Genomic DNA, 23388 nt, shown 5'->3' on the forward strand with positions numbered 1-23388 from the left:
TTTTTCCTTTCACTTCTGTCTCTGTACATAAGTTTTGAAGTGTATAATTTACAATAAGCATTTCATTAATTACAGACAGTAATTTGTTTCACGTGGAAGTATCGACTTATTTTAATAATTTGATTTTTGAAACAAGATTTTAAACTGGTTTCGTGAAAAATGTTCGTGTATTTTATTTGTGCAATATTACGTTAACATCTGTATATTATAAAGTCCGTACTGGTACTGTCTCTTTTAATTTAAGAGCTGCCCACATGAGGTCATAATTTCAAACAACTGAATTCAAGGTGTCAATTGTCAAATTGAAATGGACCCATTTTCGTTGCTTTAGGCTTAACTGGCCTTGTCAGCAACCACAAAAACATGTTCGAACATCAAGTATGACTTATTTTCTCACTCTAAAACGATCCAGTTACCGTCATATAAGTGTATGTTATTTTTTATCGCCGAATGCGTGTTTGAGAACACGTATGTGTTATAGCTGTTTAAGTTGGTTACGACTGTTGTTTAGTTTCAGAACATGTATGTGTTACAGCTGTTTAAGTTGGTTACGACTGTTGTTTAGTTTCAGAACATGTATGCGTTACAGCTGTTTAAGTTGGTTACGACTGTTGTTTAGTTCCAGAACATGTATGTGTTACAGCTGTTTAAGTTGGTTACGACTGTTGTTTAGTTCCAGAACATGTATGTGTTACAGCTGTTTAAGTTGGTTACGACTGTTCTTTAGTTTCAGAAACATGTTTGCTGTAAATTGTTGCATTACAGCATATCTCAACGATTTCTAGCTAAAGTCAACTCTAAACATTTTTCGACCAAGTCTAACATTGGACTGAAAGTGAAACAGCACAAAAGGAGACTGTGTTTCACACCAAATTATCACTTCTTTTCTCGCTGCACTCGCAATATCCACTCATTAAAACATCCTACATCTCCCAAAATATTGACTTGTCCTTTCTTTATTCATTGATCCGGCATGGCCAGGTGGGTTAAGGCGTGCGACTCGTAATCCGCGGGTTCGCATTCCCGTCGGACCAAACATGCTCGCCTTTTCAGCCGTGGGGGCATTAAAAAGTACGGTCAATCCCACTAATCGTTGGTAAAAGAGTAGCCCCGGAGTTGGCGGTGGTTGGTAATGACTAGCTGCCTTCCCTCTAGTCTTACACTGTTAAATTAGGGACAGCTAGCGCAGATAGCCCTCGAGTAGCTTTGCGCGAAATTCAAAACAAACAAACTATAATAATTTCATGTGCCGCACGTAGTGAGGATTCCCTCTTACCGACTCGAGGATATTTCTTAATACGCAGGCTTCGTAACGTGTGTTTTTTTAACCAGTTGGAGCACATTCTGTTTAAACACAAATAGGTTTGAGAAGTTAAGTTTCTTTTCTGGTTTTCTTATTGCAGAACGCGGGAACTTTTTTATCACTTCCGGCCAGTGTCTTTACAAGCAAATTCCCTGAAATTAGTACTGAAAATAACAGATGTATTATGTTTACTGTGTAAACACGGAAATATAAACAGTAAAGAATGAAACACGACTAAAGTGTGTGAGCTGACTTGAAAAATAGTTAGGGATAGAAATGTATACTTTAGTGGCCAATAACCTAACAGAAAGTGTACATATTACATGTAAAGCTGATATATATTGATTTGTTTCCTTCCGTTTTGTTTTTCTAAGAACTTTAGTTCATAGTAAATCGGTTATCTGTAGTTTCTAAGTAAGAGGGCTGCGAAACACAGGAAGAAAACATTGATTAAAGATTGTCTTATAAACCGACTGTAAGATTTTATATACAACATATATACTGTATCTTTAAACGTTGTATGAGTTGATATATTATTATAACACAACTTTACAGTGTTACCTTACAAACCATATATCTATCCTAATTATATAAAATAAACCATAATACACACAAAAATACATTGTAGATATTGTCAGTGTAACAATACATGCTATCATATTATAATATTATACACATTTATAACTGTTTTCCATATAAAACGTACAATAACCAAATAGTAATAATATATAATATTTGTTTTTCGTGAGGTGATTGTTCCAATTGGTTTTTCAGGCAGTCTGTTTTAGTGTACCGGAGAATAAACAGTTTCATGTATACAACAATATGACGTCATTTTACCACACAGTAGAACCCAGATAGGGTTAGGGATCTTGTCTGCAGCATCTGCTCTCTCTCGCTGGTTGAATATTACACAAGTCTAGCACGTGACTACAAACTGGCATTTGTCGCCTTGGATCTGACTCCATATTTTATTATTTTTCTAAGCTCCAATTTACGTCTCACGCATATTGGCATTTTGCCAAACGCTCTCGTGACAGTGGTGTGTGCTGCTTTCGTTAAGTTCGTGCGGATGTTCGCTCGCCAACGTAATGACGTGGATAGTTTTTCTTTAGTACGCTGACCAGTGAACAAGCAGAGACGTCATATATGTACACACAACTTAAAATTATATTTTATTTTAGTTTTACAAACAAACACACAGTTGATTCTTAAACGGCAAAAAAAAAGGTGAAATATGTATGGACTGTTAGAAATATTGTATTTAAATAATAATAACAGTTTATAGTAACGTAACGTTGCATGTACTTACGTTTATCATTTTTTTAGTTTTTGTTTATAGGCTTTACAATAAACGATATAACAAGGTTAGGTCTCGATGACTTACAAAAACCTATGTTTTTCACTTTGTAGTGGAACATTTACAGTTTGTAATTATCAAAACTGTGACATAAATATAAAATGTAGATTTATGAACTACGACGTTTATACACGTACAGCAGGTTGCTATGGTTTCATGTTAATTATTTTTGTGAATTTTTTAGTTCATGAATAGTTATTTAGTGTATCTAATTATTCCAGCAGTTTTCTTGTTTTGGACGCTAGCCAAGTATTGTAAGTCATTGAAATGGGTGTGCGTTGGTGTTCAGCAAAGACTACAACCAGTTCGGGCGAGAAGAGTGATTGTTGCGATAGCACGTGTGGACATGCAGCTGCTAATCGCGCGCGGCTTCCCTGTTTAGCTTATGTGTATTAACAAAATGTGTGATGTACAGGGAGGAAATTATTAATCACTGTCTTCCAGTGAACAGTTTGTATCGTGGAAAATCTTGCTGCTATTAATGTAGTAATTGTCTTAATCACTGTCTTCCAGTGAACAGTTTGTATCGTGAAAAATCTTACAGCTATTAATGTAGTAATTGTCTTAATCACTGTCTTCCAGTGAACAGTTTGTATCGTGGAAAATCTTGCTGCTATTAATGTAGTAATTGTCTTCTTACATAAGATATTCAAAACGTTTATTGTCGTATATTTATACGATTACGTTTACGCACTTTATTTGACAGAGGAAGAAAAATTGTTCGTTGTTAAGTGCAAAGCTACGCAGTAGGTTATCTGTATTCTACTCACCACGAGTATCGAAACTCGGTTTTTGATATTATAAGCCTACAGACCGCTGTGTCACTGGGAAGTCACATAATCTGTTTATTTACTGCGTCTAAATTAGTTTAAGTGTTGTTCCCTTTAATAGTTTTTTTTGGCATGGCCTTTCACATGTGGGGCCTTATAATGTTACGATTAATCCCATTATTCGTTGACAAAAGAGCAGCCCAGGAGTTGGCGGTGGGTAATGTTGACTAGCTGTCTTCTCTTCAGTATTCTCATGTCAACATTATTGAAGTGTATCCCTGCGCGAACTTAAATAAACAAGCGTGTTATATAGCAGAATTTTGAACGTGAAAACAACCTCTACACGTGATAAATTTACACTTTCATACTTTATTTAGATTAGACAGTTTTGTGAGTTGGTTTTGACCACTCACGTGACCATCACCTAGTAGCCGTCGTCTGTTGTGCGATATACCGCGCGATCACTTTGTTCCGATTTAGAAAACTCGTAGTGACATCTGTATTTTGGTTTAAATTGGGTTTCACTTCATGAATAATTAATATTTTTATTTTTCTTCGACTAATGTTGTTCTCATTACATAATATTTTAAGGTTGCTATTGTTGATTCGTTGTACTGTGTTCCTGTTGAGGGGAATAGCTATCTTTAATCATACCTAGAATTTATGTTGCGTCGTATTTCGCCTCCATCGTATTGATGCTTGTGGATACTTCCCTCGCTGAGGTTGTCAGAATAAGCCAGTATTCCCAAACGTGCGCGAAATTTTGTAAATGAACAGGATAAAATATGCTTTTTTCATGACCGTGTAAACTAAGTTTACTTAGGCCAACGTGGCCTCACTATCCTAACACAGGGCGTTCAAAACAGCCGCAGATGTTTTGTATATTTAATATTTTTAATCAGAAAACTGTCCTTTTTTCAGGCGCGGGTTGAGACGAATGTGCCATGAGAACAAAACTTTGGAGACCACTAGAGTAAGCCCCCCGTTAATACAGCGGTATGTCTACGGATTTACAACCCTAAAATTAGGGGTTCGATTCCCCTCGGTGGGTTCAGCAGATAGCCCGATGTGGCGTTGCTATAAAAACACACACACACAAGAATAAACCTTCTTATGTGATCGTAATTATTTTTATTCAAAATACTGTACCAGTATTCTATCTATTAATACTTCAATTATATATTTACCCGATATATATGACAATATTTTTTTTTATTTCGTGGAAAGCTGCACGAGGGCTATCTTCGCTAGTCGTTCACAATTTAGCAGTGTAAGACGCTACACTCGTAACTACCCACCGCCAACTTCAGGCTATTCTTTTACCAACGAATAGTGAGATTGATCGTCACTTATAATACCCCGCGGCTGAAAGAGCGAGTAGGTTTGGCGTGACGGGGATTCGAACCCGCGACCCTTATATTGCGTGTTGAATGTTTTAACCACCTGACCAATCTGGGCCAAAATCAAAAGAAGGAATAAAATGAATTATGTTTTAGCTGAACTATAAAGATTTTTATACTTTGACCATTTGGTCTGGCCATTGACCCCTGCTCGTTCTAATCTTTCATCTATTGATCATGTTCTTACGGTTTGTCTTTAAAAGTAAGTTTAAAAAGGTCCAGAAAACTGTGTACAGAATCCATTATTTGCTTCTCTAACGTTCGCATAGTCCAACAGTAGCCTTCCTGCTTTTGGAATGACCTGACATGATCTAGCGGTCAGGAACCGCTCGACCTGCAATCTGCGGGATCACATATTCAAATCCTCGTCACTAAACATAGTCGTTTTACCAACCGTGACGACATTATAATATAACGACTAATTTCAATATTCATTCGTAAAAGAGTGTCTCAAAAGTTGACGGTAGGTGTTATTGACTAGCTTTCTTCACTCTAACCTATCGCTGCTAAATTAGGGACAGTTAACGCAGTTAGCCGTCGAGTAACTTTCCTTGAAATGCAAGACAAACCAAAGCTTTTCGAATTCTTTTCTTAAGCCTTAACCTATTTACCTGTGCCTACGTATACGGTTAAGAAACACTACCCACCCCACGATTTCTTCATTTTTAGAACAAGCTGAGCACCACTACAGAATCTTCGTTCTCTATCACGACTCCATTCCATCTGTCTTTCTCAATTTTCGCCCCCCAGTGGCTCAGCGGTATGTCTGAGGACTTATAACGCTAAAAAACCGGGTTTCGATACCCGTGGTGGGCAGAGCATAGATAGCCCATTGTGTAGCTTTGTGCTTAATTCAAAACAACAACAACAACCTCTATTTTCCCTTTTTACAAACCTTTTAACAAAACTAAAAATTACGCAAGGTCTAAATCTGTCGCTATTGTGCTCAGATTGTAAATCGTACATGTCTGATACGTGCTTTGCGTTTTGAAACTGAAAGTACATTGTAACAAGACTCGTCAAATCATCTCATTCAATCAGACATTGGTAACAAACCCAACAGTTGGTTGTCGTACTGTTAATTAGCTTCCTTCCCTGTCTAGTTTTGTATCGTCCTTGTTTTGTTATGAATGAGACAAATGTAACTAAACTATCGTGAACAGAATATAAATTTTTTAAAATAGCATCATATCCTAAACACTTTTTATCTGTGCATTAGGTTTACATGACTTCTTTTTTTTTACATAACTAAGCCTTAAAAGTTTCGCACAGTGACTTAAAACTAGTTGATAAATTGATCTTTCTTTAATAATATGTAATTCGGTGTTTAAAGTGGTAGCTAAGCCTAATTTAAAAAAATCTCAGGTAACAACTTAATTTTTACAGCATAGAATACGGAATCTCCACTCTATGAGAAACTGTAAATATGGCCCGTCTTGGCCATGTCGTAAAGGCGCTCGACTCGAAATTCGAGGGTCGTGGGTTTGAATCCCTGTCGCACCAAACACGCTCGTCATTTCAGTCGTGGAGACGTTATAATGTGACAGGTAATCTCATTATTCGTTGGTAAAAGAGTAGCCCAAGAGTTGGCGGTGGGTGGTGATGACTAGCTGCCTTCCATCTAGTCTTGCTAAATTAGGGACGGTTTGCGCAAATAGCCCTCGTGTAGCTATTAAAAACTAATACGTCAAGTAAAAATAACTAGAAAAACAAATGCACTTTGAAAATTACATGACCAATTCATGTTCGTCGCATTTTGTAAACCTGGGTCTTAAATTTATAAAATGTTAAAATTAAAATTTTAGAAAACAAAAAGGCTTAGATTATGAGTTGTCTCTTTGTTTTTTGTGAAGGTTCATCATGCCGTTAGTATGGCTCCTCCTCGGATTGTCATCTCAGACAATGGGAAAGTGGACGAAAATAAGGAAAGAGGAAACTGGTCCAACGGAATAGAATTTATTCTCTCCTGTCTAAGCTATGCTGTTGGCCTCGGGAATATTTGGAGGTTTCCTTATTTATGCTACAGAAACGGGGGAGGTAGGTTACACTAAAAATGGAAATACTTCACCACGGAACACTATTATTGAATTTTGAGATGTTTTGTAGAGAAACGGGGAGAATATGTTTTAAAACGCTGCTTGTAGATTTAACTATTGTAGTGTTAATGTTGTAATTACACACAAATAGTTAATTTTTATATTTCAACATAACTCATTTTACTGATTTTCCAGAAACAAGTTTTTCGTATTACGTTTATACATTTTCTTTGCGACACGAATATTGTTATTTTTTGCCCTTTTATTTCTACGAAATAGGATTTAACACGAGCTTTTCATATCTACAGCCAGGACTTAGCCTCGTATTTTGGGCGCTAGACTCGCAATATGACGGGACATGGGTTGAAATTCCGTCCTCAAACATACTCGCACCTTCATTTTTATTGTTTTGTATTTATTAAACGGAAATTCATTCTTATTGCTGCGTATTATTATTATTAAGTCTATGGCTAATTCGGTTTAATGGAATGAAAACAAAAATTGACCATACCGCTTGCGAAGTAGAAAAACATCAACTAAAATTATTATAATTTCCTGATATAACTGAACTACTTGTGTTTTTTTATTAATCAGATGTACCCCTAACTAAAAATATTATAATTTCCTGATATAACTGAACTACTTGTGTTTTTTTATTAATCAGATGTACCCCTAACTAAAATTATTATAATTTACTGATATAACTGAACTACTTGTTTTTTTTTATTAATCAGATGTACCCCTAACTAAAGTTATAATTTCCTGATATAACTGAACTACTTGTTTTTTTTTATTTATCAGATGTACCCCTAACTAAAAATATTATAATTTCCTGATATAACTGAACTACTTGTGTTTTTTTTTTTATTAATTAGATGTACCCCTAACTTTGACGTGGAATTGTTAATAAAAGCTACACGTCACACGGAAGTAGTAATTATTTATATTTAATATAAATACTTCTGGTTTCTTTACATATTTTAATTTATTACTGTAAACAATAAATGTCTGAAAGTTTTAAGTAATACTTTGAAATCGTAATGGTCTTTGGATTAAAAATCATTAGACAAATCTGTAATTTACAATACCAGTAAAGTTAGTGACATGTACATTGAACCTGGGTTAGAAATCAAATGTATTTTACTTTATTTCATTTTATCTCAGTAAAGGTCTCCCCTCCCTGCCTTCCCCTCAAAAATTAGGTAAGCGTCTTTTATTAAGGCTAGTTTATCCAAAATAAACTCCACACCTTTAAAAATAAAAAAAGTGTCGCTCGTAAACTAAAACAATGACATCCTGAGAGTGTTACAACAAGTGGATGTAGAGGAAGTTCAGATGAAAGTTTACTTTTATTTATGTAACCTAATATGTTTCTTTGTAGGTGCTTTTCTTATCCCATATACCATCGTATTGATATTTATGGGACTACCTCTCTTCTTCCTGGAGTTAGCATTTGGACAGTTTGCAAGTGAAGGGCCCATCACGATATGGAAGATAGCTCCTCTTTTTCAAGGTATTATTTAGTCCCAAATTCCTTAAAACTTTCGATTTCAATTTTATTTCTCATTTGCTGTTACTTATTGGTGTAAATCGTACTTTTTGCCAACCTTTTCATGTCGTAATTTAATTTTTTGTACTTTCTAACAGTGCGCCATCTCTCAACAACTGATATAATTAAATTAAAAATGAATTATTAACTCTGAAAGCTTCCAAGGAACTACACTCAAGTTTTTAATTTGTATATGTCATTTTTGGCTCTTACTAGACACTTGAGATTTGGTTATAATAGCAAAAGCCCAAATGTCTCATATTAAATGTGTTTGATTGTTCATTTTGTTATAGTCCCCAAATAATTTTAAACATCTAATAATAAAGAATACTTTGTATTAAATATCAGTGTAATATCACGTCTTTTGTTACATATATTTGAAAAAAATCTATATTTTCTAATGACTAGATTGAGCTATATAATTATTATTGAATATTTTTTAGGGTTGGGTTATGCCATGGTGTTGATGTCGTTCCTCGTTGGTATCTACTACAACATGATTCTGGCCTGGTCTTTGTTCTATCTCTTCTCTTCCTTCACTAGCCAACTTCCCTGGAGCTCCTGTGAAAACTGGTGGAACACTAATGGTAAGAGTTTGTGTTACATGGAGTTACATGTGTAGTGTAACACAGGAAGCAGAGAAACTTCTGTTCAATGGATGAGGTTTTCACACACCTTCAACATATTAGGTGCCTGGTTGTATGTGTTGTCACTCCCTAGTGGCACAGCAGTATGTCTGCAGACTTGTACTGCTAAAAACTGTGTTTCAAAACCTCTGGTTGGTAAAGTACAGTTGGTAAATGTGCTTAATAACAAAGTGTGTGTTGTTGACTATTTATGTTCTTAACATGAGGTTTCCAAATCAGTTATGGAAATACACTTTTCTGTATTGATGTGTTAATTATGCAAATAAATGCATATTCGTTATATTACTACACGTTTATAACACCAGACTTTTTGTTCTGTTAGTTAAGTTTGAAGAGAGTAAATTTTGACGTACTTAGTTACACATTCTCTTCTCTTCTTTTGCATGAAAAATTTTTAAGTTGTAATTTTGATGTTTTCTGTTATAGCATGCCGAAGGTTCGACACCAAGAACTGCACTACCCATAATGGAACAGTTCTGGCCAATGGTACTTGTATTTTGAGGCAGATGGTCAGTAGTGAAGAGTGGTCAGTTTTATCAAACTCGACAGATAACACTAAAATGGCCAGTGATGAATACTTCCAGTGAGTGTGTTATATATCTTTGTAACAGTTTATTTTGTTAAACAGATGGATTTCACAGATTTATACTGTTACTTGCTCTATGTAGTATACTGTTATAAATTATTGTTTTATGTCAATCATTTCTTAAGATTGATTGTATTGAATGTTTCAGAATTATCGGATACAAGATGAAATAAAAAATGTCTTTATTACTTATCTTTTGACATAAATAGGTATTATTAGTCTCTTTAAATATCTCATGTGAGATAAGTATGTGCTGCTGGTTTGTTTATTTCATAAATATTTTAATTATCTTCAGTAATTTTGTTCTGGATTTGACCGAAGGCCTCCATGATCTGGGCAGTATTAAGTGGCAACTGGCTTTATGTCTCTTGGCGTGTTGGGTTCTTATTTTTTTCTGCTTGGTTCGAGGTGTGAAGACTATAGGGAAGGTAATTATCATGAAACTATAAAAAATCTTTGATGTACTTCTTAATCAACAATTAAAATTCATGTTCAGTTTTTCTTGGTGTCATCTTCGTGTTAAGAGCTGGTTTTCTTAGTAGTAGTAGGATGATAAAATGTACAACACCAGAAGTGTTACCAACTACTTTCTAAACAAATGTGATTTTTATACCTTTCTTCATATCGTCCCACATCATCATCAATTCCTCAGAATAATTCTACTTTAGAATGCTAGAATGTCTTGCCATTAGGTTAAGAAAAGCAACCGCTAACTAAGATGAGTGTTCTGATTGGAAAAATGTAAATAAAAAACACAACACGAACTGTGAACATCATACTCCGAAGAGCAGTTTAGATCAGTAAATTTGAATGTGTTTCTTTAGAATTACTTGTATTATGTTTTACATATGTTTGAAGGGAACTGTGTAATGAAAATGAAATCAAGTCAGTTATTTGAACAAGGGATTAAAAACAGCCAAAATTTCTCTCTCTTCAGAAATTACAAAAAAAATCGTTACTTTAATTTAGTTTTTAACATTTGCATTATACTAAAGCTAATCTTAGGTCTCTGTGTATGTGATTAATTGATTGGTGCCATAGCAAATGTATATTGTAAGTGTAATTATGTTTGTGTTTTACTTCTTAATAACAGATTATTTCTGTGAACAGAAGAATATTTTAGAGCTAGCAAACGATATATGGAATATTTTACACACCCTCAATTTTTAATTACACAGTAGACATATTAAAAGGAATCTAACAGAATATATTTCCAATCATAAGTGATCTTAATTAAATTTAGGCCTAATGGCAAGTTGTGTCTCGGACATTGTATTTGTTTTGTTTAGGCTTAGCAACAGATTGTTTATCAAGCACAGTATATGTCTTATTTAGGCCTAATAACAAGTTGTTTTACGTAATAGTGCTTCATTCTGTCAATTGTCAGGTTGTGTACTTCACAGCATTATTTCCTTATGTGGTATTGGTTATCTTGCTAATCCGAGGAGCTACCTTAGATGGGGCTTATGATGGGGTTATGTTTTATCTTACCCCAGAGTGGCACCGTTTGAAAGAAGCCAAGGTGAGGTTACAGTGATTATTTAAATCAGGACATTTATTGTATTAGTGTTATAAATATCTTGTTTTTTAAACTTTTATTTTCTAATTGAGTCGTATATTTATCTTTTGCTAACTTGTGAGTAACATCTTTTTATTTTCACCAGCATGGCTGTTATTTAAATTATTGGAGTAATGACATGTTATTATAAAACAAAATACAAAAAGCACCTTACATACATATGACCAACTTTCATTGTAAACAATCCTTATCTTAATATAGAAATAAAAGATAACTTGTTCATGTTAATTATAAAAACGTCAACAACTCTTCTAATAATATTTTAACATAAATGAAATAGTGTTTTGTATGCTTTACAGTTTCCCTTTTGTTTGTGCAAAATTAGTTTAAGACAATTCTTAAATTTCTAAACCTATATAAATTAGTTTAAAGTTTCTTTTGAAGGCATATTTGAATGTGCCATGCAAGCATAAAGTATCTAACTTTCTTAGGTCATCTTTAGGTTAAGAAATGTTGTTCTCCACTTTCTTAGTAAGTGTTAATAACCATACTAGCCATCCTGAGGTATGTTTTTACATCAAGTGTGTTTCTCATTATCATGAAAGTATCTGATATATTTTACAGGTTCTTTCAAATCGGCAGTAAACTTAAAGATATTTCTGTAAACAGTTTTGATGAAAATAAACCAATAAAAGAAATAAAATCGTCAATACATTTATTAAAAGAAACTGTCATAAACAAAATCAATATATTTATTCTTATTTTTAAACTTGCTTGAAGGTGTTATTATAGCTTGTTGCCAAGGGATATCTGACATCTTTCTAGATTGTTATGCATGCAGGTTTAGTTATTATATTCTTGAGTCGAAGATTTTTATCTTATTTCAGGTTTGGGTTGATGCTGCCATGCAGATTTTTTTCTCTTTATCACCTTGTTGGGGAGGATTAATCACCCTAGCCAGTTACAACCGTTTCCATAACAACTGTTTCAGGTAGTTAGAAGACAGATATCTTTTATTCTGATACTTGTTTGGAGTTTCACTGTTTAATTGAAATAACTGTATAGAAAGTGTTCATATTTTATCAAGATGTCACTTACAGTCATTGTATGATATTATTAGTTAGCTAACGACTTTCTTTGATCCTTAATGGGTCTTCTGTATCTTTACTGCATGTTACAGTGAAAATGCAGAACTTTGCTGTTTTACTTCTTCCCAGTATAGGACACAGGATTGCATGTTTTTGGATTTTTTTTTCTTTTACAAATTTAAACAATAAAGCAATCGTTTCAATGTAGGCTTAACCAGAATGACAGAGGAATGTTTTACTTTTTAATTTGATAAATTACACTAGAACATTTCAGTGAGGGAATCTTATACCTCAAACTGTGTTTAATCTTAATTGTGGCTTAAAGCAAGTTTCACCTCAACTTTGATACCATAAAGGTTTATAACCTTGTTTAGTTTCTTTTCGTAAAGTGTTTGTGAAAAAGAGGACAGTGAGTTAATTTTCTTGTCGTTCTTTCAGTTTCTCCATTTATTTCTTTATTCCAAGAAGGTTTTTTTTTTAATTTCAGGGACTCAATAGTAATCACATTTGGCAATTGTGCAACTAGTTTCTTTGCGGGGTTTGTCATTTTTAGTATCGTGGGGTTCATGTCTCATGAACTGGGGGTTCCTGTGTCTGAGGTTGCTGCCCAAGGTAAAGTTTTGAACAAAACTTATATTATCAACATTAAATTAAATCATTGTATTATTTTTATTATTATCATTGTATTATTATTGCATCATTGTAAATCATTATATTAATATGTGATCAGAGTCAGGTGATAATAATAATTCTAAATATTTTGCTCCAGCACATGGCAGCTAGTTTTAATCTAGAATCAAACTCCAGTGAATGATATACAAAACAGCTAATAAGCTAGTTTATGTATTTTGCACTTGTACAATGGGGTTTTTTTTTTTGCTGCATACAAATAACTTAGAAGCCTAGGTCTACCTTGTGATGTGCTAACCAAGACACACATGTGAAATATTGCATTTACTCTCCTGTCACATGAAATCCATATGGTTTTATTAACAAGAATACCATTATACAAAGTGAAAGAGTCTGATTGTTTAAAAACATTGTTTCATTATACATTCTTGTAAAGTAAAAATGACATTTCATTACATATTCTTATGGAATACAAATTAGACTGTATTGATTTTATGAAGTGAAAGAATTTGTTATAATATTTAAAGCATTTTAATATTAATGTCACCGTAAAATCAGTACTCTATGCTAGACAGATGTTTAATTGAGATCAGTGGATAAGAAAGACACTGTATTTATTATATATCTAACAACAAGATCCACATTTTACTGCTATTGGAAGATAGAAGGTGACATTAATTTTCAACATTACGGCATGGGCAGTATAATTATGTTCGTTATAGATGCTCGGAAGAATATTGTTGAAGAATGATTCTAAACAGGATTGCAGAATATATAGGAAGATAGGTCTCTTTCACAGAACCTATTCTTTTCACTGTGTATTTAAATCAGAAATTCTAATACCAAGCAGTCTGTATATTTTCTAGCAGTTTTTCTCACATGTATGTTACATGTAGGATACTTTACCTCTATACAGACTTCCGTGTTTATTATAGACAGAGTAATGTGAACTGATCTGTTTGTCTCATAGAACTTTGCACTTCACAAATATAGCTGCTTACTCCAGTGTTGAAGCTGGAAACAGAAGTAGTAACAGTTTGACACAATATATTTTTAATACAAAAACGACTTGTAAAACCCGACATGGACTTGTGCCTATACAGTGAAAGGTGCAAAGTTTAGAAATTTCGTTGGAGGTAGATCATATAGGCACTGCTTATAAACAAGCTTCAAGTTCATGAGATGTACATAATAATTCATTTTCAACTTTGTTTTGTTTATGTGCATTAACCTAGTTTAGTTTTTTTCATTTTTGTCTTGTTTATGTGAGTTAACCTAGCCCAGTTATTTTTTAAACTTTTCCTTGTTTACCTGGGGCTAATCTAGCTTGGTTATTTTTTAAATTTATTTTATATGCGTTATGTTATTTTTAATATTTATCTACATAAGCTGATATGTGGTTTATAAACCAGAAGCTCATAAGTAGATGGTGTATCCTCACCATGGTGCACTTGCACCTTCCCTTGTTATAAATAATCTTATATCAATATTTTTCTATACACTGCGTCAGTGAACATTAATGATAACTTAGAGCAAGCAGTTTTTGGAAGTGAGTACTTTGTAGCTTCTTTAGGACTGCTATATATAATCTGAAATTGTTATATGTGTGTTTAGGTGTACAAATGTTTATATGGATATTATTAATAACTTGTGGTCAGAATTATTCTTTCAAAAGTGTTAAAATGTTCTCATGTAACAAACTGTATTCATAAGTATAAACTGATAATTAGAATGCACTGTCAGTGCTAGTGATATTAAAGAGACAGTTGTCTGTAATAATATTTCTTGATTTACAGGTGCTGGTTTGGCCTTTGTTGCACTGTCAGTGCTAGTGATATTAAAGAGACAGTTGTCTGTAATAATATTTCTTGATTTACAGGTGCTGGTTTGGCCTTTGTTGCACTGTCAGTGCTAGTGATATTAAAGAGACAGTTGTCTGTAATAATATTTCTTGATTTACAGGTGCTGGTTTGGCCTTTGTTGCACTGTCAGTGCTAGTGATATTAAAGAGACAGTTGTCTGTAATAATATTTCTTGATTTACAGGTGCTGGTTTGGCCTTTGTTGCACTGTCAGTGCTAGTGATATTAAAGAGACAGTTGTCTGTAATAATATTTCTTGATTTACAGGTGCTGGTTTGGCCTTTGTTGCACTGTCAGTGCTAGTGATATTAAAGAGACAGTTGTCTGTAATAATATTTCTTGATTTACAGGTGCTGGTTTGGCCTTTGTTGCACTGTCAGTGCTAGTGATATTAAAGAGACAGTTGTCTGTAATAATATTTCTTGATTTACAGGTGCTGGTTTGGCCTTTGTTGCACTGTCAGTGCTAGTGATATTAAAGAGACAGTTGTCTGTAATAATATTTCTTGATTTACAGGTGCTGGTTTGGCCTTTGTTGCACTGTCAGTGCTAGTGATATTAAAGAGACAGTTGTCTGTAATAATATTTCTTGATTTACAGGTGCTGGTTTGGCCTTTGTTGCACTGTCAGTGCTAGTGATATTAAAGAGACAGTTGTCTGTAATAATATTTCTTGATTTACAGGTGCTGGTTTGGCCTTTGTTGCACTGTCAGTGCTAGTGATATTAAAGAGACAGTTGTCTGTAATAATATTTCTTGATTTACAGGTGCTGGTTTGGCCTTTGTTGCACTGTCAGTGCTAGTGATATTAAAGAGACAGTTGTCTGTAATAATATTTCTTGATTTACAGGTGCTGGTTTGGCCTTTGTTGCACTGTCAGTGCTAGTGATATTAAAGAGACAGTTGTCTGTAATAATATTTCTTGATTTACAGGTGCTGGTTTGGCCTTTGTTGCCTATCCCGAACAGTTGTCTGTAATAATATTTCTTGATTTACAGGTGCTGGTTTGGCCTTTGTTGCACTGTCAGTGCTAGTGATATTAAAGAGACAGTTGTCTGTAATAATATTTCTTGATTTACAGGTGCTGGTTTGGCCTTTGTTGCACTGTCAGTGCTAGTGATATTAAAGAGACAGTTGTCTGTAATAATATTTCTTGATTTACAGGTGCTGGTTTGGCCTTTGTTGCACTGTCAGTGCTAGTGATATTAAAGAGACAGTTGTCTGTAATAATATTTCTTGATTTACAGGTGCTGGTTTGGCCTTTGTTGCACTGTCAGTGCTAGTGATATTAAAGAGACAGTTGTCTGTAATAATATTTCTTGATTTACAGGTGCTGGTTTGGCCTTTGTTGCACTGTCAGTGCTAGTGATATTAAAGAGACAGTTGTCTGTAATAATATTTCTTGATTTACAGGTGCTGGTTTGGCCTTTGTTGCACTGTCAGTGCTAGTGATATTAAAGAGACAGTTGTCTGTAATAATATTTCTTGATTTACAGGTGCTGGTTTGGCCTTTGTTGCACTGTCAGTGCTAGTGATATTAAAGAGACAGTTGTCTGTAATAATATTTCTTGATTTACAGGTGCTGGTTTGGCCTTTGTTGCACTGTCAGTGCTAGTGATATTAAAGAGACAGTTGTCTGTAATAATATTTCTTGATTTACAGGTGCTGGTTTGGCCTTTGTTGCACTGTCAGTGCTAGTGATATTAAAGAGACAGTTGTCTGTAATAATATTTCTTGATTTACAGGTGCTGGTTTGGCCTTTGTTGCCTATCCGAACAGTTGTCTGTAATAATATTTCTTGATTTACAGGTGCTGGTTTGGCCTTTGTTGCACTGTCAGTGCTAGTGATATTAAAGAGACAGTTGTCTGTAATAATATTTCTTGATTTACAGGTGCTGGTTTGGCCTTTGTTGCACTGTCAGTGCTAGTGATATTAAAGAGACAGTTGTCTGTAATAATATTTCTTGATTTACAGGTGCTGGTTTGGCCTTTGTTGCCTATCCCGAACAGTTGTCTGTAATAATATTTCTTGATTTACAGGTGCTGGTTTGGCCTTTGTTGCCTATCCCGAACAGTTGTCTGTAATAATATTTCTTGATTTACAGGTGCTGGTTTGGCCTTTGTTGCCTATCCCGAACAGTTGTCTGTAATAATATTTCTTGATTTACAGGTGCTGGTTTGGCCTTTGTTGCCTATCCCGAACAGTTGTCTGTAATAATATTTCTTGATTTACAGGTGCTGGTTTGGCCTTTGTTGCACTGTCAGTGCTAGTGATATTAAAGAGACAGTTGTCTGTAATAATATTTCTTGATTTACAGGTGCTGGTTTGGCCTTTGTTGCACTGTCAGTGCTAGTGATATTAAAGAGACAGTTGTCTGTAATAATATTTCTTGATTTACAGGTGCTGGTTTGGCCTTTGTTGCCTATCCGAACAGTTGTCTGTAATAATATTTCTTGATTTACAGGTGCTGGTTTGGCCTTTGTTGCCTATCCCGAACAGTTGTCTGTAATAATATTTCTTGATTTACAGGTGCTGGTTTGGCCTTTGTTGCACTGTCAGTGCTAGTGATATTAAAGAGACAGTTGTCTGTAATAATATTTCTTGATTTACAGGTGCTGGTTTGGCCTTTGTTGCCTATCCCGAAGCAGTAGCTCGTCTCCCTGTCTCACCGTTATGGTCATTTCTATTTTTCTTTATGCTGATGACCCTAGGAATGGGAACACAGGTGAATCTCATTTTTAGTTGTAACTTTTTGTTTTGAATACCTATAACTCTTAGGAGCAGAGGTACGGGTCAGTTTCCCTATAACTCTTAGGAGCAGAGGTACGGGTCAGTTTCCCTATAACTCTTAGGAGCAGAGGTACGGGTCAGTTTCCCTATAACTCTTAGGAGCAGAGGTACGGGTCAGTTTCCCTATAACTCTTAGGAGCAGAGGTGCGGGTCAGTTTCCTATAACTCTTAGGAGCAGAGGTGCGGGTCAGTTTCCCTATAACTCTTAGGAGCAGAGGTACGGGTCAGTTTCCCTATAACTCTTAGGAGCAGAGGTACGGGTCAGTTTCCCTATAACTCTTAGGAGCAGAGGTACGGGTCAGTTTCTTTAGACGTATCATGATTGCATTTGTTCGTTTTTATGCTCCTTTCCATTGAACACGGGTATGTTTCGATATTTAACATACTTTGTCAGAAAGCTTGAACAAGCAATTTGAGCAGTTATTTTCCTACATAAATCAACTTTACATATTCTCTATTTAGTCTTCATCAAATAAATGTCTTCATTGTTGTATGCTTGCATTGATAAAAATGTTTATACAATTACTAGTAATATAGTACCAAGGGAAAGTTGTAATTACATTATTTTAATGTCATTGTAGTGTATTGAAATTCCAATGTCTTATTTTTGTTTTAATATTTAAATATTGTAATCACAAAACAAAACATCCAATAACCATTCAGAAGGTATACCTTCCTTTTCCAGAACTGACACAGTGGTAAATCAGTGATCTTATAACATTTGGCACTTGTGATGAGCAGGCTATGAATTATTATTGTGTAACTTTGTGCTTTACAACAAACAAACAAATACATTCTTCTAAAGGACTTCTTTCTTCTGCACAAATATACTTATTGTGCATACCATAGGGATGAAACTCCAAATTATATCATTATAATTTACCTCAACCTAACAGCTGATCCAGTGTGGGGTCTTCAGGATGGTGTTCACCACTGAGAAAGAAAGGCCTACTTCAGACAGTTATGTTTGTCACTTTATTGTGAGACTGAATTTCTTTCTAAGTGATATCTCATTGTCATGAATATTTTAATGTCATTTAACATTTACTGAAATTATATATTTTTTGTAAACACAAAGAATTGTGACCCCATAACCACAGGAGGAAGACCTATAACTGTTGAATTTTTTTAACAACGATATACAATTGTGGATAAAATTTTATTTGGTTTTCAATTAAGTTTTACAACTTTTGAACATTATGAGACACATTTGTTATTCCAAAATCTTCTGGTTCCTTTACTGACTGGTAGGCCCATGTTACTGCCTGTCCATTGACAGCACAAACTTATTTCTCAACTCAAATATATTCAATTTATTTCTATTATTAATTTGTCATCAGTTTTCAGAAAAGCAGCCCTCAGAAAAATATCTCTTTCCACTTTATGTTTAAACAATCTCTGTACAGTTTGTTTAGGTAAAAACTGTTTTACGTATAATTCACTTTTTCCAATCTGAATAAGCGGATGTTGGATCTCTGTCAGAGAAAGCTGATGTTTAACAGAATTTGATCCAGTGGTTTCATGATTCCTGAAAGTTTTCTGTAGTTGTTTATCTGAAACTGTAAGGGATTTAACAAGTATAGTGTTTCAGATAGGATTACTGGATAACACAGTAAAATAGATTTTTTTTTCACATTTTATCTGCGACATTTCTTCACAGTTTTGTATTTTTATTCAATCATTTATTATTTCCTAATCTTTCTCGGTACAGTTTACCTTGATCGAGACTGTTGTAACAACAATTGTGGATACCTGGCCTCATAGGCTTAGACGTAACAAGCATTATGTTCTGCTTATCTGTTGTATCACCATGTTTCTCTGTGGCTTGGTAATCTGCACAGAGGTTTGTGAATGAAATTTATTTAAATAATGCGGATAAATAATTCTTATTTAAAATAAGTTAATACATCATGCAGTAGTATTTTTACATAATAGTGTTTTAATAAAAATAGTTATGGTTTAATTTACATAGCAGTATATTAAATTTTAATCAGATAATGTTTCTTTTCAATGACACCTCTTCACAAAAAATAACTTCATAATGTTTTACAAGATGATGGACCCAAAACTAGTGTTTTGTTAATAGTCTTAATTGATTTGTTCTAAAGAAATAAAAATAGGTTTTAATTATAGTAATGAACTTTCCATCTCTAGGGAGGCATGTATGTACTTCAGCTGTTGGATAATTACTGTGCAAGCTTCTCAGCTTTACTAATTGCAATTATAGAACTTGTTGTGATTGGCTGGATATATGGTAAGTAATGGACAACAAATATTCCTTTATTATACTTGAAGATATTAATGCTAATTTGATGTCCCCTGCTAGTACAGCGGTAATTCTACTGATTTACAACGCTAAAATCAGGGGTTCGATTCCCCTCAGTGGGCTCAGCAGATAGCCCGATGTGGCTTTGCTATAAAAAACGCAAACACTAATTTAATATTTGTGTTTTAAAGAATGGATACTAAACTATCCATCTCTGTATCTGTTTTTTGGGGTTTTTTCCTGTGAATTAAATAAAGTAAATAATTACTATTTTAAAGAAATAGTTCCACCTTCAAAAACCCTCTAACATTTCTAGCATGGACCTTCATCATTGTTCTGTCTTAGTTCATCAGCTTTTGTTTACAACTTGTTTCTTTGACAAATATAGATATATTTATAAAATTATGTCCAAAGTTTATAAATAACAAATTATTTTAATTCTAGTTTTATCTGTCAGTCGTTTAAGTAGACAAAATTCTAGTTTTATCTGTCAGTCGTTTAAGTAGACAAACTTAAATAAATATATGTACATTTTATACACAGTTCTTTGGTGGCACTGCACTCGTATGTTTAGATATTTTAATTACAAATATAAATAACGAATTAAATATTATTTTTGCTTTATTTCTCAACATGTAAAATTGAGAAAAATTAAACCGATATTAAAATCTGAGGGTCCACTTCCCCTCGGTGGACTCAGCAGATAGCTCGATGTGGCTTTGCTATAGGAAAACACACACCTTCAAAATTTCTCCCCACTTTATATGAGAAACACTTTAGTAACTTTGCTTTAATCATTCTAAATTACAGTTGTTCCATCAAGTATAACTATAGATGCATTAACTATTTACTGTTCTGATAATTATTGAGAGACTGTAGAATTTATTTAGGACACGACTGCTTGTCCCAGTAAGTATAGGACATGAACTAAATGTGGCCATTTCAACAGGTATTGATCGCTTCCTTGAAGATATAAAGGTTATGCTGGGCCAGTATCCGTTTCACTATCAATACTGGAGATCAATTTGGAAGGTCGTCACTCCCCTATCAATTGTTGTAAGTGGACATATCCTTTCTCTTGACCATAATCAACTAAATCACACTTTGTGTCACATACAACTCACATTAATTACTTCTAACTTTATACTTGTATCAACTCTCTGAACCATATTTATCTATTCTCTAACTACTTATGGAACTTTATATGAAATATCTTATGTACGTGTGTAATGTTAAAAATCTTGTGTGATGCTGTGTTTGATTGTTGTGATAATCACTTGTGTACCTGTGTAAGGTTAATAATGTTGTGTGATGCTGTGTTTCATTGTTGTGATAATCACTTGTGTACCTGTGTAAGGTTAGTAATGTTGTGTGATACTGTGTTTCATTGTTGTGATAATCACTTGTGTACCTGTGTAAGGTTAGTAATGTTGTGTGATACTGTGTTTCATTGTTGTGATAATCACTTGTGTACCTGTGTAAGGTTAGTAATGTTGTGTGATACTGTGTTTGATTGTTGTGCTAATCACTTGTGTACCTGTGTAACGTTAATAATGTTGTGTGATCCTGTGTTTGATTGTTGTGATAATCACTTGTGTACCTGTGTAAGGTTAATAATGTTGTGTGATCCTGTGTTTGATTGTTGTGATAATCACTTGTGTACCTGTGTAAGGTTAATAATGTTGTGTGATACTGAGTTTGATTGTTGTGATAATCACTTGTGTAAGTGTGTAAGGTTAATAATGTTGTGTGATACTGTGTTTGATTGTTGTGATAATCACTTTGTATGCGTGTGTAAGGTCAATAATGTTGTGTGATACTGAGTTTGATTGTTGTAATAATCACTTGTGTACGTGTGTAAGGTTAATAATGTTGTGTGATGCTGTGTTTGATTGTTGTGATAATCACTTGTGTACCTGTGTAAGGTTAATAATGTTGTGTGATACTGTGTTTGATTGTTGTGATAATCACTTGTGTAAGTGTGTATGGTTAATAATGTTGTGTGATACTGTGTTTGATTGTTGTGATAATCACTTGTGTAAGTGTGTAAGGTTAATAATGTTGTGTGATACTGTGTTTGATTGTTGTGATAATCACTTGTGTACGTGTGTCAGGTTAATAATGTTGTGTGATGCTGTGTTTGATTGTTGTGATAATCACTTGTGTACGTGTGTAAGGTTAATAATGTTGTGTGATACTGTGTTTGATTGTTGTGATAATCACTTGTGTACGTGTGTAAGGTTAATAATGTTGTGTGATACTGTGTTTGATTGTTGTGATAATCACTTGTGTACCTGTGTAAGGTTAATAATGTTGTGTGATACTGTGTTTGATTGTTGTGATAATCACTTGTTTACCTGTGTAAGGTTAATAATGTTGTGTGATACTGTGTTTGATTGTTGTGATAATCACTTGTGTACGCGGTGTAAGGTTAATAATGTTGTGTGATACTGTGTTTGATTGTTGTGATAATCACTTGTGTACGTGTGTAAGGTTAATAATGTTGTGTGATACTGTGTTTGATTGTTGTGATAATCACTTGTGTACGTGTGTAAGGTTAATAATGTTGTGTGTTACTGTGTTTGATTGTTGTGATAATCACTTGTGTACGTGTGTAAGGTTAATAATGTTGTGTGATACTGTGTTTGATTGTTGTGATAATCACTTGTGCGTGTGTAAGGTTAATAATGTTGTGTGATACTGAGTTTGATTGTTGTGATAATCACCTGTGCAATGCGTGTGTCAGGTTAATAATGTTGTGTGATACTGTGTTTGATTGTTGTGATAATCACTTCTGTACCGCACAACGTGCAAGGTTAGTAATGTTGTGTGATGCTGTGTTTGATTGTTGTGATAATCACTTCTGTACACGTGCAAGGTTAGTAATGTTGTGTGATGCTGTGTTTGATTGTTGTGATAATCACTTCTGTACACGTGCAAGGTTAGTAATGTTGTGTGATGCTCTGTTTGATTGTTGTGATAATCACTTCTGTACACGTGCAAGGTTAGTAATGTTGTGTGATGCTCTGTTTGATTGTTGTGATAATCACTTGTAATGCGGTGTAAGGTTAGTAATGTTGTGTGATACTGTGTTTCATATTTTATGTTCAGATACATTTATTTATTCACAAAAACACGTACAGAATATTTTCATGATGAGAAATAGCTTATGTTTGTTATAGGGTTCTTTAAGTGTTAAGTTTGTATTATTTTGTTTTATAGGGTGTTCTGGTGTTTTCCTGGATCGACCTTCATCCTACTGAGTATGGTAGCTACGTATATCCAGACTGGGCGACTGCTGTTGGTTGGATTGTGTCCATGTTTTCAGTGTCAGCAATTCCTATTGTAGCCTGTATCCAAATCAGCAAAACTGAGGGACCTGTTGGAAAAGTATGTATAAATAGTATTGATTGTTGGTGACTGATCATCAACAGTATGTATAAATAGTATTGATTGTTGGTGACTGATCGTCAACAGTATGTATAAATAGTATTGATTGTTGGTGACTGATCGTCAACAGTATGTATAAATAGTATTGATTGTTGGTGACTGATCGTCAACAGTATGTATAAATAGTATTGATT

At 34.1% G+C, this 23388-nt stretch overlaps 2 protein-coding genes across 4 annotated transcripts in view; one reads left to right on the forward strand and one right to left on the reverse strand.

The window, feature by feature from the left end:
* LOC143247845 (ubiquinone biosynthesis protein COQ4 homolog, mitochondrial-like) overlaps window positions 1-23388 on the reverse strand; it is a 205633-nt gene that overhangs the window by 121465 nt on the left and 60780 nt on the right. The window lies entirely within an intron of this gene.
* The window catches only part of LOC143247844 (sodium- and chloride-dependent glycine transporter 1-like), a 30565-nt gene continuing 10138 nt past the window's right edge, over window positions 2962-23388 (forward strand). The window contains exons 1-14 of one of the 2 annotated variants that reach the window (XM_076496384.1): window positions 2962-5880; window positions 6687-6870; window positions 8251-8382; window positions 8862-9005; window positions 9492-9648; window positions 9947-10079; window positions 11039-11173; window positions 12058-12161; window positions 12746-12870; window positions 17361-17473; window positions 19250-19381; window positions 19693-19792; window positions 20754-20860; window positions 23027-23194. In XM_076496384.1, coding sequence (XP_076352499.1) covers window positions 6705-6870; window positions 8251-8382; window positions 8862-9005; window positions 9492-9648; window positions 9947-10079; window positions 11039-11173; window positions 12058-12161; window positions 12746-12870; window positions 17361-17473; window positions 19250-19381; window positions 19693-19792; window positions 20754-20860; window positions 23027-23194 — 1716 coding nt within the window. In that variant the 5' untranslated portion in view covers window positions 2962-5880; window positions 6687-6704. The remainder of the gene's footprint in view (window positions 5881-6686; window positions 6871-8250; window positions 8383-8861; window positions 9006-9491; window positions 9649-9946; window positions 10080-11038; window positions 11174-12057; window positions 12162-12745; window positions 12871-17360; window positions 17474-19249; window positions 19382-19692; window positions 19793-20753; window positions 20861-23026; window positions 23195-23388) is intronic. The other variant, XM_076496385.1, reaches the window with a different exon arrangement.

Source organism: Tachypleus tridentatus, chromosome 3 (genome assembly GCF_004210375.1).
Source record: "Tachypleus tridentatus isolate NWPU-2018 chromosome 3, ASM421037v1, whole genome shotgun sequence".
Classification (NCBI taxonomy): domain Eukaryota; kingdom Metazoa; phylum Arthropoda; class Merostomata; order Xiphosura; family Limulidae; genus Tachypleus; species Tachypleus tridentatus.